The sequence below is a fragment of the Mus pahari genome, chromosome 2 (assembly GCF_900095145.1).
Source record: "Mus pahari chromosome 2, PAHARI_EIJ_v1.1, whole genome shotgun sequence".
Taxonomy (NCBI): Eukaryota; Metazoa; Chordata; class Mammalia; order Rodentia; family Muridae; genus Mus; species Mus pahari.
This window is the reverse complement of record NC_034591.1, coordinates 100,538,625-100,553,980: the sequence shown is the minus strand read 5'-3', so window position 1 is coordinate 100,553,980 and position 15,356 is coordinate 100,538,625. Positions and strand designations below refer to the sequence as shown.

Here is a 15,356-nt window from a genome sequence, read left to right as displayed (position 1 = left end):
CTGACTCAGCCTCTCAATTATTGGGATCACAGACATGGACTACCATACCTGGCTTTCCTCAGAACATTTTTATGAGTTTGAAAAAAAAAAAAACACTTAGACACTCTTAGTTTAGTTGCCTATATTTACCTGTATCTGCAGACAACTTCCTCACTGAACTTCACAGTGGCCCTGAGGACAGAGATACTCTCATTCTTTGGGGGGCAGGGGTTAGATAAGTATTTCCCAACTCTGATTTTATACAAGCAAAGAAATGTGATCAGCACTTCTGCACAGTGATGGCTATTGATGTGTGGCAGTGGCAGTGGAATAGAATTTAGCAGCTCCAATGTCCACCTAGATTATCCAAAACTTCTTCATGTATTTTCAGTTTTAAACAATGAATATTTATTTCATTTGTAGTTGTTTAGGAGGGAGGATACACAGCCAAGGCATAAGTGCAGTGGTCAGAGGACACCTTTCAGGTGCTGGTTCTTTCATTTCACCCTGTGGGACCTGAGGACTGCGACACTGCCGTGAAAAGGCTTAGCAGCAAGTGCCTTTAGCCAACTTGCAAGCCAATTTAGCATGCCCAAAGCCATAGTTTCCTAAAGGCACTCGCAACCAAGTCTGACAACCTGAGTTTGATCCCAGGGACCCACATGGTGAAAACGGAACTATTCCTGCAAATTGTCCTCTGAACTACATATGTATATATGTATATGTGCATATATATATATATATATATATATATATATATATATTATACAATTATACACAATTATATATACATATATTACAGCAACAAAAGGGCCATACATATATGTATATATATATTACATAATAATTGTACATACACATATTAAAAGAACGAAAGCGCTACGAACGCCTGAACTCTACTTCTTCAACACACCCGCCTACACCACACCACCAAGACACCCCTCCACAGCGTCCCTGCAAATGTCGCGAGAACAGAGCAGCTCCCGAGGCCTCACCCGGCCTAGAGAGCTAAAACCAGCCACTTCCTGCCTGACGGCCCTCCGACGTCAGAGGCGCGCTGGAGTCGCTAGACCGCAGGCGGAAGTGCTCTCGGCGGAAGTGCCCGCCCTGCTCGGCTTGGGTGGGGATGGCCGCAGGTCGGTTCCTTCTGCGTCGCCTCCGAGCGTCTTTCCGTTCCCTGCTGCGGAACGCGCTCGTGGACCTGCCACACGCCAGGGCCATGCACGACGGGGGCGGCCCCCGAAGGCTCTGCATTGAAGGCAACATCGGTAAGGGCCAGAAAGTGGCTGTCGAGCCTTGGCCTCCGCCGAGTAGGTGACTGAGAGGCTGGGGAAAGCAGCTGGCCTCAGATCCCGTCCCGCCCTGCCCACCTGACCCCTTCTGCTGCCACCGCCAGACCTGCCGGCCGGTTCTGCATATCAGGCCTTTTTCCCCACAGTGCACCGTGGGTTTTGATTTGGGAGACATTGGGCCCCGGTCCCCGCCCACCTGCTCACCCACAGGGACGTGAAAGTCTGACGCAGGCTTTAGATAGCCCCAGAATTACACTGCTTTGCTGGCATGTTTCATTTGACAGAAATAGACGCCACAGTGTGCCGGTTCCTCTCCTAAAATAGCATCACCAGATTTAGCAAAAATAAAAATAAATGTCCAGTTTACATAGTTTAAGATAATTTTGGTGTGTCACATGCAGTATTTGGGACACACACTTAAAAATGAGCCATTGTTTATTTAGACTCTTTTTTTTTTTTTTTTTTCTGAGACAGGGTTTCTCTGTGTAGCGTTGGCTGTCTTGGAACCCGCTCTGTAGACCAGGCTGGCCTCGAACTCAGAAGAGATCCGCCTGTCCCTTGCCTCCCTTGTGCTGGGATTAAGGGGATGTGGCACCACCGCCTGGTTTAGATCAATTCTTAACAGATTCCATTTTCACTGCTTCGCTGTACCCCCATGTTAATGGCACTATAAATTATTATGGCGGTGTTCTTTGTTTTGAAACAGTCACAGTGTAGCCCTAGCTGGCTTGGATCTTGCTATTTAGACCAAGCTGGGCTCAAACTCACAGGAAGTTGCCTGCCTTGTTAGGAAGGATCAAGCTTTTTAAACTTAGAAATAGATATTTATTATATATTTTGTTACAAGTAACCCAGTATCTTAACAAAAGAACAACACGGATTCAAAATGGTTCAACTCACTGTTGCTGAATTCTGAGGGTACTTAGTTTTGCACAGAGGCGGATGATGGTATCAGCAGGCATGGGGTGCTCAAGACATTCTAGCAGCAAATAGTATCTCATTTTATCTATTCAGCAAATCACCCTTTGAGTATCTTCTCTGTGCTGGCACTATTCTTGGCTCTGAGGATACAGCAATGAGCAGATCAAATAAAAATTCTGCACTTGTAGAGTTTTAATAGGGAGTGGTACATAATAAAGCTACAGAAATTAATTAAGCAGGGTAAATAAACAGTGTATGAGCTATTGTCGATGAGTAAGATGAGAGGTTGAGGATGGCTGTCCGTTTTCCAAATATAGTAATCAGCAAGTACCTCACTGGTGAAGGGATGCTGGACAATAACCTGGACAATGTGGGGGAGTGAACCAGGTGGGCAGCTGGCCAACAGTATTCCAGGCAGAGCAAGTTGGAAAGCCTGGGGATAGAATGGTGTGTTCAGTAAGCAGGAGGGAACCCATTTCAGCCGAAGTAGAGTCACCAAGGAGGACAGTGAAGATGATCAGGCGGACGAAGGAGGACCGACTTGTGTAGATCCCAAAGACTATCGTGGGTTGTTTTTTAATTTTAAAATTTACTGTCTTTTATATTACATCCCAACAGCAATTTCCTCCTTCCTCTCCTCCCAGCCTCTCCCTTCACTGCCCTCCATCCATTCTTGCGTTTCTCATCAGAAAAGGACAGGCCTCCCATGGATAGCAACCTGAGATAGGAAACTGTTGAATGGTTTGAGGTGTTGAGAGATGAAAGCATCGCCTCCCCAGTGCATAGGAAGGTTTCAGTTACGAAGCCACTGCAGTATAACAGGCTAAGCTGGACCCAGATGAACGTTGGAGTTTAAGGCAGGCCAGCGAGACCTGGTGGTAGATGAGGTGTGTGCTCTGGAGGGGCCCGTGATGACCTCAGTCATCTTTACTTGAGCAGCTTGGAAGACTTAGTTTGGATTGTTTTCTAATGTATCTTTGTTTACTTAGTTATTTTATCATGAGATCTTGTGCATGCTAGCCAAGCGTTCTGCCACTGAAGCCCATCCCTGGTCCTTTTTTTGTTTCGTTTTGTTTTTTTAAGTTCTGCGTCTGGGTGTGAGAATGTGCATGTGAGTGCAGGGAGAGTTACAGGTGCTTGCAAGCTACCAGTGTGGGCACTGGGAACCAAGCTCAGGCCCTCTGGAAGAGCAGGAAACACTCGTAACTGCTATGCCATCTCTCCAGACCAGACTCTGAGCTTTGCTTTTGTTCCCTTCCCACATCAAACTCTTGCTTACAGAGTCCAGGCTGGCCTCGAACTCCTTATGCAGCTCCAAACTAATCTTGAACACACATCCTCTGTCTCCACCTCCTCTGTTCTGGGATTACCGTTGTGCACTAACACACCCAGCTTAGATTGTCTTAAATGGAGAAGTCTGGGAAGAACAGGCTGTGTTAGTGGTTTCAAGAGTTGGTTTTAACGTCGTTCATACTTTATGCAACATCAGAAAATCCATTCTGGTGAGAGACCTTTTCAGTGTGAGGACTGTGGGAAGACCTTCACTGTTCTGGCACAGCTCACTAGGCACCAGAGGAGTCATACTGGGGAGAAGTTGTTTGAATGTAAGGCGTGTGGCAAGAAATTCAGAACTGGCACACACCTTGTTCAGCACCAGAGTATTCATACTGGTGAGAAACCTTTTGAGTGTAATGTATGTGGGAACGCTTTTAGGCTTCAGGTACACCTTTCTGAGCACCAGAAAACTCATGTTGAAGAGAAACCTTTCAAGTGTAAGCTCTGTGGGTCAGCCTTCAGACCTAAGTACCCACTTAGTGAACACTCGAGAGCTCACTGTGCAATGCAAGGAATGTGGGGAATTCTTTCGTCGCAGGTCCAATTTTACTGAACATCAGAGTATTCANACTGGAAAGAAACCCTTTGAGTGTAAAGAATGTGGAAAGTTCATTAGACTTAACACACTTCTCATTCGTCATCAGAAGTCTCACAGTGTTGAGAGACCTTTTGAATGTAAAGAATGTGGAAAGGCTTTCCATCTTCCCAGCCAGCTTAATAACCATAAAATTGTTCATACAAGTAAAAGACCCTTTGAATGCAAGNTCTGTGGGAAGTCCTTCAAGNGTGAATTCACTCTTGTTCAACATGGGATTATTCATGGTGGCGTGAGACCATNTGAATGCAGTGAGTGTGGCAAAGCTTTTATTCAGCGCTCAAACCTATTGCAGCATCACAAAATTCATTCTGGTGAGAAACCCTTTCAGTGTCAGGAATGTGGAAAGGCCTTCATTGTTCTGGCAAGCCTCGTTCGTCATCAGAGCATCCATACTGGGGAGAAATCATTTAAATGTGAGCAGTGTGGGTCAGCCTTCAGACTTAAGTCCCAACTCAGTAAACATCAGAGAATTCATACTGATATGAAACTCTTTCACTGTGTGGAATGTGGAAAGGACTTTGTTCATGGAACAACCCTTAGAATTCATCAGAGAATTCATACTGGTGAGAAGGCCTTTCAATGTAAAGAATGTGGGGAAGCTTTTCAATACTGTTACCAATTTCTTGGGCATTTTAGAATTCATAATGGCAAGAACCCTTATGAATGTAAAGATTGTGGGAAGTACTTTCCTCATATGTATTCCTTAAAATACATCAAGGAACTTACACCGGTGAAATACCTTAACAATGTTAAAAATATGGGAAGACCTTTAGTTGAACATGAAACTTGGTTTGGCATACTAAATTTAATATAAGGAGCCTTACAATGTAAGGAATGTGGAAAGGCCTTCAGTAATTCTAAGCTAGTTGTATATCAGACAATTTCTACTGGTGAGAAAGTCTATGAATGTAAGAAAGGCAGGAAAATGTTTAGGTTTAGTTCACCCTAATTCATACTGGTTGAAACCCTTATAAATAAAAATTGTGGAAAGAACTTCAGTTGGAGCTCAGGCCTTCTTCAACATAATAAATTCCATGCTGGTATCAAACACTATGAATGCAAGGAATGTGGGAACATTTATAGAATTATCTCAGCTCTTAAATCTCATTAGAGAGTCCATCTAGGTCTGAACCCCTGTGGATTGGAAGACTCAGGAAAAGCCTTTCTTGTAAATGATGAGCATCCATAATTTCCGGGCGTCCTATACATGTAAGGAAGGTAGACAGCCATTGTGTGGACATTTTACTGAATATGACAATTCATATTGGGAAGAAAGTGACTTGAAAAGAATATGGGACCTTTAATCTGCCCTAGGACTTGGTCAACAGCTGAGTATTCATATCCTGTTAATGCCAAGAGACCTTTTATAAGAAAGTGGGAAGTTGGTTTTTCAGAGAAGATACTCTCTTGAGAATGTATTGTAATGTCAGAAATATGGGGTAGTGATCATGTTCTTGATTTACTCTTTTCTTATTAGTTGTGTAAACTTAATTCAATAGTCAACCAGGACAGTCAACTTAGGGAGAGGAGTTATTGGAACTAGGTTTATCTGAGGTGTCTTTGTTGTCACTATTAACATTCCATAGCTCTTGATATTAGATAGAATGTTTATTTTGTTTTTGCATAATTTGTTATTGGGGAGCACAGGAACAACTAAAGTTGTGGCAACAGAGTTATAAGAGATAAGATTCTTGAGAGTATTTGGTCAATGCCTGTGTTCTATAAAATAGCTTCTATTGCTTTTATTCTTGCTTTTATTGGCATTAATGTAACTTATATGAAAGGCTAATAGTATTTACTATAGACAGTTTAAGAAATCCTCATCCATTATTAAATTTAAAATTACTTCCTCCTGGAGATGTCTGATGGATGAAAAGGAACATGAAAGGATTTGAATTGTGAGTCCATTCCTTACATATATTTGTTGAGGATTTAAAAAACACAGTTATTTGTGAATAAGTACTTTCTAAAGGGGTGAAATCTATATAAGAATTCAAAAGGTAAAACTAATGTATGCTCTTGGTCCACATATAAACTATATATTTGTGATAGGGCCAGTAAATTCATAGGATGTGCCATCTCTTATTCTTGCTTAGGCTATTTCAGTCTTGATTAGAATTTGATTGGCCTGATGGAGAATCTTGTGGAAAATTACCCAACTATGTTCTAGGAACTGGAGGTCAAATTGCCTTTGCTAATTTATCTTGCTTCTGTTACATACCCTTTGTGTTTAAACTTCCCTGTCCAGCTAACTGCTTATCTCCGCTTCTGTTAAACTTCCTGCTCAGCCAAAAGTTCTCCCTGCAGTTGCCAAGCAAGATAACAGGATGTGAGTTTTGCTCTAAGTGCTTGGGGGTATAGGTCCCAAATACCTGAATGTACTAAGAGCTGGCTGGAATAAAGACTTTCAGTTGGCCAAAAAAAAAAAAGAGTTGGTTTTAAGCATAATTGGGTTTCAATGTGGCTATGAGATAGCCAAATAGCAATATTGAATATGCCCGTGGGTATGTGAGTGGAGGACGCTGAGCTAGGTGTATGTATAGATGATATTTAAAGCCAGAAGACTATATTGAAGGAAAAGACTGAGGCCCTTGATGTTTAAGGCTATTTTTCTTTCTGTGAAAGATTGAAACACATTAGCAGATTGTTTTTTTGTTTTTTTTTTTTAAGTGGTCTAGTCAAGAGGGCAAATTAGCTGGGTAGGAGTGTAATTCTAGCACTCAGGAAGCAGAGGCAGGCAGATTTCTGAGTTTAAGGCCAGCCTGAGCTACAGAGTAAGTTTCAGGTCAGCTATGGCTACACAGAGAAACCCTGTCTTTGAAAAAAGAGGGGGGAGAGATAGTGACCTGAGAGTTCCTGGAGTGCATCTTTTTACAGTTGTTATTATATGTATTGTGCCAAGGCTCCTATACAGGGTACCAGCATTCATCTCTCCCTGTTTCCTTCTTGGGATGCAAAACTGCCTTACTCTCCTGATGCTGGGGGTTTCCCACCAAGACAGACTCAAGCTGAACCAAGAGAAACCCTCCCTCCCAATTGTCTCAGTTGTCAGGTAGTTTGCCACTGTGACAAGAAACTTAAGGTAGTGGCAGAACACTACCTTAGGAGGTTTGCAGAGGAGGACTGGCCAGATGCTGGTGAGCCTGTGGGTACTACTTCATCCTGTTGGCAGTAAGTGGCTGCCTGAGCTACGAGAGAGTTGAAGTCAGTGTGTGCTGTAACCAGATTCGTGTCTAGAAAGCCACAGGCTACAGTTAAGTGTAAACAAGTGCTTCCTAAAGTGGACACTTTCTATGTCACATCTGTTGCAGTACCCATAATGCTTTGTTTCTAGCTTGTCCAATGGGCAAGTAAATAAATTGGAAAGGTCTAGAGTAAAAATTCTAGTTTCCACAGCTGTTGAAGTTGAAGGAGGAGAGATGACACAGGCTTGAATGGAGGGAGAAAGACGGGACAGTTGAAAGAGTAGTCAGGAATCGAGCTGGCCAGGACTCGGTGAGTGCTTGAAGGTTAGCAGAGGAGGAGGGTGCTCAGGCTTACAGTTTGCATTCTGACTCAGTAAGCAGAGGATGAAATCAAGGAAGAGATGTTCTGGGGAGGTAAGAGCAATGCATTTTAAGGGATCTGCAAGACACATAGAGGAGATCCCGAACTGACTTGACTGGGTACTCAAGTACAGAGAGACTTAAGATGAGACTGAGTCCCTGCATGGAGCTGGTGACAGGTGGGGGTAGGTAAAGCCTTGGAGGTGCTGCAGAGCGACCTGGGAGACTGCATCGGCATTGGCTCTAGTGCCTAGTTGCTTCCCTCAGCACACACTCAGATGGCAGCTCCCACACTGAGTTCCTCATCCTGTGCATCCTGTGTGGGCTGGCAGAGCTTCCTACCCATGACTGTATGCACTTGGGTGTTGCCAACATGTTCAGTCCCTTCCCTGGGTTGGAACCACCAGTACTCTGCTCATCTCTGTGTTGCCCTGTCTTTGTGCTTGTGTGGTGACTGCCAGGGTCCTGTCCTAGCACATTTATGAGGAAGTTAGTCATTGGCACACAGGAAAGGGAATGGTTTCCGGTATGATCCTGAAACCAGGCAGTATGACTGTATGACTACAGTTCAAAGCTCAGCACCCACAACAGAAAATCCAAACAATAAAATACCTAGCAGCTCCTTTAATTCTGTTCATCACTAAGCTGTGTCCCTCACTGCTTCCTGAAGCCCATTACTTTGTGACTACAAACCCCAGTTGAAGTGCAGGTTGTCATATGAGATAACTGTCAGCGAGTCATCTGACTCCATTCCAGTATTTCACTTTCACAGACCTACTGTGAGAAGTGGAAACAGTAAGTTCCTCCCATTCTGGAGTCTTGAGTGTAAGGCATCACAGGGCTCTGCTAAAGGCATATTGCTCCTGCATTAGAAATAGTGTCTTATGCACACTGTCGTCATGTCTTTTCTCTGTATCAAGCTTTAAAAAAAAAAAATGAGCAAAGAATCCTGGTGGGGAACAACCTGTTTCTAATACTGGATCTTGACTTCTCTTGTCTCTGCAAGTCACCTCATTCTTATGCCCCCAGTTCTATTCTTAGTACCTGGCCAGGCACCCGGCATAGGAAGGGAGAAAGGTGCAGCCTGTCTTCACAGAGCTAGCTCCCAGCCTGCTGCTGAGGGGAAGAGGGAGCAAATGATTGCAGCCTAATACCTGGGTAAACTAGAGCAGGGAGTGATTGCCTCTGCCTAGGGACGGAGTGGCATTGGACAGAGGGCAAGGAGGCTTCGGGAAGTGACAGTGGTCAGGTGAATCAGGACGGCCACAGTGGGAGAGGGGAGCACCAGCAGGCAGGTCCATTCTTACAGAAAGGTTGAGTTCACCTCATGCTCTGAGCTGTGAGGAACCTTTTTTTTTTCCTTGTAAATAGTATCCCATGAAAAGAAAGGAAGAAACTAAAGTATTAAGTTTCTTTCACACTTCTGACTGATTTATTAAGTTTTCTCAGAAGTACTTTCAGGATTAGAACCTTTGTGATCCTGGGGTGAGTCTCAAGGTTGGAGAAGAAGGTCCTTGAGGGCAGAACTCAGTCTGCTTCATTGCTTTAGCTACAGTACCACTTAGGAGGTGCTCCAAGGGCTTCTCTTGCATGAATGGACACAGCAACCGATGCAGTTCCTCACATAAAGACTCATTTTTCTTGGGAAGAATTTTTTTAATATGCCAGGTTTATATTACTGCCATTAATTGACCTCAGTAAAGGCTTTTCACGTTGAATCTTTTCCCCTTCACATTTTCCATCTTATTGAGGAAAAGAAAATGATGGGCACTTTAATTCTACCTTTAACCCCAGCACTCAGGAGCAGAGGCAGGCAGATTTCTAAGTTCAAAGCCAGCTTGGTCTACAGGAATAGTTCCAAGACAGCAGGGCTACCCAGAGGAGCCACACACACCCCAAAAGGAAAAACAATAGAAAATGCCTAGAGGTAATCATATATTTTCAAAATCCTGTGAGGTGCCAGTATATTACATTTTAGAAAATATGATACCTGGGGCAGTAGGTCCGTTTCTGTCACCACTGCATTGCAGAATAATTAGCTATAATAAGCATGCAGTTTATAGAAAAGTTTGTGCAAAGGAAAAGCCATGGCTTGCAAAGGTAAACAGTTACAACAGGGCTGCATCTAGCTTGTGGAATGACTGTCCTAAAGTTTAAAAAACTCACATGTTCCAATAATAATATCCTCTGAGAAAAGTTCTTTCCATATAATCAAACTAGAGTACACCAACAACTAAGGCTCTAAAGGAAGACGTGGTGCACCTTGAGAGGTGGGAAACCCAAGAAAGATAACAGATATCTGTTATCTGACAGGAAGATCTAAGTTATGCTAAGTCCAAGATTTAAAGAAAAAAAAATATCTGAAGGGAGGCTGGCTGTAGACACATGTATTCTTGTCATTAGCAAGCCTCTGTGGCAGTGGAAACCAAATTCCCTGTGAAGCCTCTGAGAACACTTTAATAAGACTTTTGTCTTTAAAGATTGTGTTTTTAATTATGTATGTGCAGGTATGTCAGTGTAGGGCTTCATGCACCTACATGCAATACCCGCTGAGGCCAGGAGAGGGCATCCGATCCCCTGGAATTACAGACTGTTGTGAGCTGTCCAGTGTAGGTGCTAAGAACTGAACTCAGGTCCTCTGAAATAGTAGCTATCACAACACTGGAAAGTTACACCATCTCTGGATTTTACTGAACTATGTAACCTTGTGTTATTGAAGTGATTGTTCCACATATGTGGGTGGTGCCAGTTACAGCTCAGTTCTCATTGGCATTTACTCACCTCTATGTGGGTGAGCATCCATTCAGGAAATGCTACCCTAGAGTGAGTTACCCAGGCTGTCCCAGCCCTAGTAAAATGCACAGCACAGCTCTCAGGACCTTCCATCACTGTTTCCTGTCTTTCTGTGCTGATGGTAGCTTCCGATGCTGCCATACCCAAGGATGTGAATTTTGTCCCTAGGGATTCAAATGGTGTAAGGAGGGACACCACTTCTGCAAGTTGTCCTCTATCCTCTGTGTCATGGCACACGGAGTAAATAAATATTGCTTTAATTGCTTAAATAACTTTTTACCCTAACCATAAGAACTGTCCCTCAGACTTACTGAACAACCTATACTCTAGGTGTTAGCCTCACAGGCCATATATTTTAAGCTGGGGTGTACTCAGCACAGGCAGGTTTGACAGTGGATAACTCACCAGTGCAGTAGGAATCAGGAGCTAACTAGAGAAGTCACTGACATTTACGGTGAGATGTCGGATTTGGGAAAGGAAGGATTAAGCCACTGGCCTGGAGCTTTGATGGAAGGGGAGACATTTACTCTCCTCTGTGTGGGAAGTGCAGAGGCAGAGCAAGATGAACAAGCACAAAGTTGGGTGGAGGTGGGACAGGAAAGCGTGACTGTGCATAACTGTCCTCCTGTGCTCTGCGAGGAGTGGGGTGCTGTATGATGAAGGACACAGATTGCTGTGTGGGCTCCTGGCTGGGACATGGGGCTCCTGAGCTCTCACGCACTTTCTTGGTTCCATTTGCTCCCCCCCCCAGAGGGTAGAACTCACTCGAGAAGGACCACTTCTGATAAAGAAGATGGAGCTTTAGAGCTCCTCCGAAGGCGTTTTCTTTCTCTCTTTGAAAGAGAGGGTCATAGTACATAGCCTCGGCTGGCCCAGAACTTAGTAGCCCAGGCAACCTCCAACTCAGAGAGATGCTGACTCTGCCTTCCCTCTCAGGCGCTGGGGTCAGAGGCACGAACCACCACATTCAGACTGGTCTCTCCTTGGAGGGAACTGGAATTAATGTTTTGTTTGTTGCTGGGTTTGGTGTTCTGTCCTAGCAAAGCCCTATCCTTGACATAGAGAAACAGTTGTCATTGTAGTGATCATAGAGAATTAGCTAGCCCAGCTGAGAGGTATCAGTGTCCACAACAGCTTCACACAAGAGGGCCATGTGAGCAAACCATGCAAGGGTGAGTTAGGAGTTGAGCAGGTGTGGAGAGGGTTCAGAGGTTCAGACCATTATCACCAAGGCAGGAACATGGCAGTGACCAGGCAGGCATGGTACAGGAAGAGCTGAGAGTTCTACATCTTCATGTGAAGGCTGCTAGTGGGAGACTGGCTTCCAGGCAGCTAGGACAAGGGTGTTAAAGTATATGCCCACAGTGACACACCAACTTCATCAAGGCCACACCTCCTAATAGTGCCACTCGCTTGCGCAAGCATATACAAACCTTCACAGTGTCTTACTATGTATCTAAGCTGGCCTCATATTCACCACTGGCCTCAAATTCATGAACTTCTCTAGCATTCCTGAGTCCTGGGTTATAGAGGTGACAGGATTTTAAGCTGTGCTTCTCATGCATTTCAGGTGCAGTGTGGAGGTGGTCCTGAGTGTGGAAGTGCAAACAGGGAAAGGACAAACCAGAACAGCTAGAAACACAGGCAAAAGGCCTTGAGGCCTCTGGAGGTCTGACACCAGTGGGTGTTACCATCCTCTAGGTCTAGAGGCTGGGATGCTCCACCTGGTGGATTGGATAGCATTTATTTGGGGAATACGCAGACTCTGAGCTGCACGTGGGATGTCCAGAAGGTTCTGCCCACCAGGAGCTTAGGACAGATGGGCCAGATGGAGTTGTAAATGGAAATAGGTAATCTTAGCCCTGTGGGACTAGGTTGGTCCCCGTCCTTGCTGTCACCCCATTAAGCCACAGATAACTTGTTGCTATTGTGCTGACTTTCCCTTTGGCCCGTGTTTACCTAGCTCTTGGGATAGTCTTTAAAAGCTGAGGAGGAGTCAGAGGGATGGGTTCAAGTCCTAGCACCCCCATGTCGACTCCAGGTATCCAGAACCCATTGCCAGGGGATCTGACACAGGTGGTGCACAGGTCACATGCACACAAGCAAAGACACTCATACACGGAGTAAAACTAAATGAAAAGCTGAGAAGGAATCTTGTAATTTCCCTGCTGAAACCCATTGCTTCTGATGTACCTCTGCCCAGAGGTCAAATCTGTGAGTCCCTGTGGAGCTGCACATCACTGCTGTCTGCCTGGCCACCCCAGTATTAACCACTCTTCTTCCAAACTCGGGCTGCCGCCATCTCTTGCTTGCCTCTCCCTGGCCTAGGTTCATGCTGCTCCATGTATGGGTTATCTTCCCTCCCTCCCCCCCCCCAGCCTAACTGACTGCTCAGGGCTTCCTTTGGGGCTTCCTCAGACAACGTTTCTTCAAAGAAGCTTTTCCCAGCCCCCTGAGCTGCATCTCAAGTATCCTGCATTTTCCATTCTCAGCACGGCATGATTTATCAGTAACTCCCCGTGTGTTTGGTTAGTGCCCTTCCTTCACCCAGTCCTCTGAGGATAAAATTCATCCAGTGTTTTATCACCCTCATACGCCAGGGCTTGACAATCCCAAACACAAGTTAGCCCTCCATGGCTGTTGGTTAGGTTTGTTGAATGAGTGAGGCTCAGAATGGTTTTTCCTTCAACTTAAAATTCCTGCAGTCTCAGCCCAAGCTTTATAGCCACCTTTTGCCTACTTTTGAAAGTTCTGTTATATTCTCAACAGTTACTACATACTCTGGGAGGTTGGCACATTAAAACTGCAGGCTAAATCCTAAGGTCACGTCTGCTCCCTGTTGCCCGAGCTCGCTGTGGTAACTGATTAGCTGCCCAAGCCTTCACCAAGCCGACAGTGAGTTGTACATCTGCCAAGTTTTGAAGCTGAAAAAGCTGGCCCTGGCTCCCCTGAGATGGGCGGGCGTGGCAGAAGTTGCTGGCTGCCTCCTTCACCTGTGTTTGGGAAGCATCCGAACATGTGCCGTTTGCATTGCAGCTGTGGGCAAATCCACCTTTGTGAAGCTACTCACGACAACTCACCCGGAGTGGCAGGTGGCGGCAGAACCTATAGCAGCGTGGCAGGATATCCAGGCTGCTGGAGCCCAAAAAGTAAGTTTTCAGCTGTGGGGGGAGTTGGCAGACATGCATGCAGTCTAATTGGAGTAATTTAATTTACTCGGAAGACATGAAGTAGCCCAGCTTGTCTCCTTTTTAAAATAACTTCATTCTAGAAAGCAGGCCACAGAGGGTATGACTTGTTTGGATATGTTTAGTTTTGATTTTTGTGGCTTCTGTATGTCTGCAAGCGCCTGCCTCCTGTCTTTGTGGTTTCCCAAGCATGCCCAACCATCCAGGCTTTGAAAATGAATGTTGTCATTCCTACCCTTAAGTATTTCTATTGTTATTATTGAAGCTGGCTGGCAGGACTACTAGTCAATGAGGACATCTTCGATGCGGGAAGGGGCCTCACTGAGCATCTGGTCACCCTTTGAGTCATGCAGAGACAACAGCTCATGGTTTTAAGGCACATGCTCAGTACCAGGGCTCTTCCAAGCTGGACCAGCCCCACACGTCTCACTCATACCTCACAGCTCAGCCCCACTGTCAGGTTACTGCTTCTGCCAAGGCCATAGGCCTGGCTTCAAGCCTGACCACGTAAGTGTGAGTGGGGGAGGCTCAGTTGGACAAAAAGCTTAGAGTAGCTGAAGGAGTGGCAGTGTGTGCTGCTGGCCTCATGAACTGCAGATACCTGGAGCATGTGCTGAGTGGCTCTCGTCCTGTTTTAGCCTCTGATTACTGGTCGGTTCTTGCGCGTGTTGAACCATGTTGGACCCTATGACTTGGACTCACTGGTTCAGGTTCTTCTGCCTTTTAAAGCCTTAGCCTTTTGTGCTATGGGAACCTCTGTGTACAGTTGAGACTAAGAGAGCTTTCTCTCTTCAGATCTAGTTCTTCAGAATCCCTCAAGGTTTCCTCCGGGTCATTTTCCATTTGGAAGCCACTCTGTGTGAGTGAGGTGCTGCTCAGTGCATTCTTTTCCACTCACTTTACCAAGAGACCAGCCAGGCTCTCCTGGTCCCCGGTGCTCTGTGTGAGAGGGCACCTTAGAGTGGGATCTGGTGCCAAGGTTGCTGCTCCGGTCCAGAGTGATGCAGCCTGTGTGACCGCATGCTGTGCTGATCAGAGAAATGTGTTTTCCAGTCACCTGTTCATATGCTTGTATGTATACAGTTGTATATTTGTAACATTTTCCATTAGAAACAAATTATAACATCTTTTTCTGAGTATGCCAGAGGCAAGCAGTGACATTTTAAAATATGATCACAAAAGCTTTGCTACTCCACCGTAGGCAAACCTTAACCACTGAACCACCTTTCCAGCCCTCTACTTATTTGTTTTTGTTTTGTTTTTTGCTTTTTGAGATAGGGTCTTTTGTAGCCTAGGCTATCTTGAGCTCTCGGTCTTTCTGCTTTTACTTCCCAAGCACCAGGATTGTGGCATGGCCAACACCTGCACCACACCTGGCTTCTTTATGTGGATTCTGGGAATCCACTCAGAAAGCAGACGTTTTACCAATTGAGTCGTTTCCTCAGCCTTCCTTTTGTTCTTCTTTTCTTCCTTTCTTTTTGTTGGGGAGAGGGGTGAGAGAGTATGGTGGGGTAGATAAATATGCCATACACACACACACACACACACACACACACACACACACACACACTATAGGTAAATCTCAAGGATTAAGAGATCAGAGGACAAAAAGCCGGGCCTGGTGGCGCAGGCCTTTAATCCCAGCACTCGGGAGGCAGAGGCAGGCGGATTTCTGAGTTCGAGGCCAGCCTGGTCTACCAAGTGA

General features: G+C 45.2%; 1 protein-coding gene across 2 annotated transcripts in view; it reads left to right on the top strand.

Annotated features, from left to right (window-relative positions):
- Positions 1-1,030: 1,030 nt before the first annotated feature.
- The window catches only part of Dguok (deoxyguanosine kinase), a 28,280-nt gene continuing 13,954 nt past the window's right edge, over positions 1,031-15,356 (top strand). For both annotated transcript variants that reach the window (XR_003843293.1, XM_021190808.1), the window contains exons 1-2: positions 1,031-1,247; positions 13,500-13,612. Coding sequence is in view for 1 of the 2 variants with exons in the window: in XM_021190808.1 (XP_021046467.1) it covers positions 1,106-1,247; positions 13,500-13,612 (255 nt within the window). In the remaining variant the exon portion in view is untranslated. The remainder of the gene's footprint in view (positions 1,248-13,499; positions 13,613-15,356) is intronic.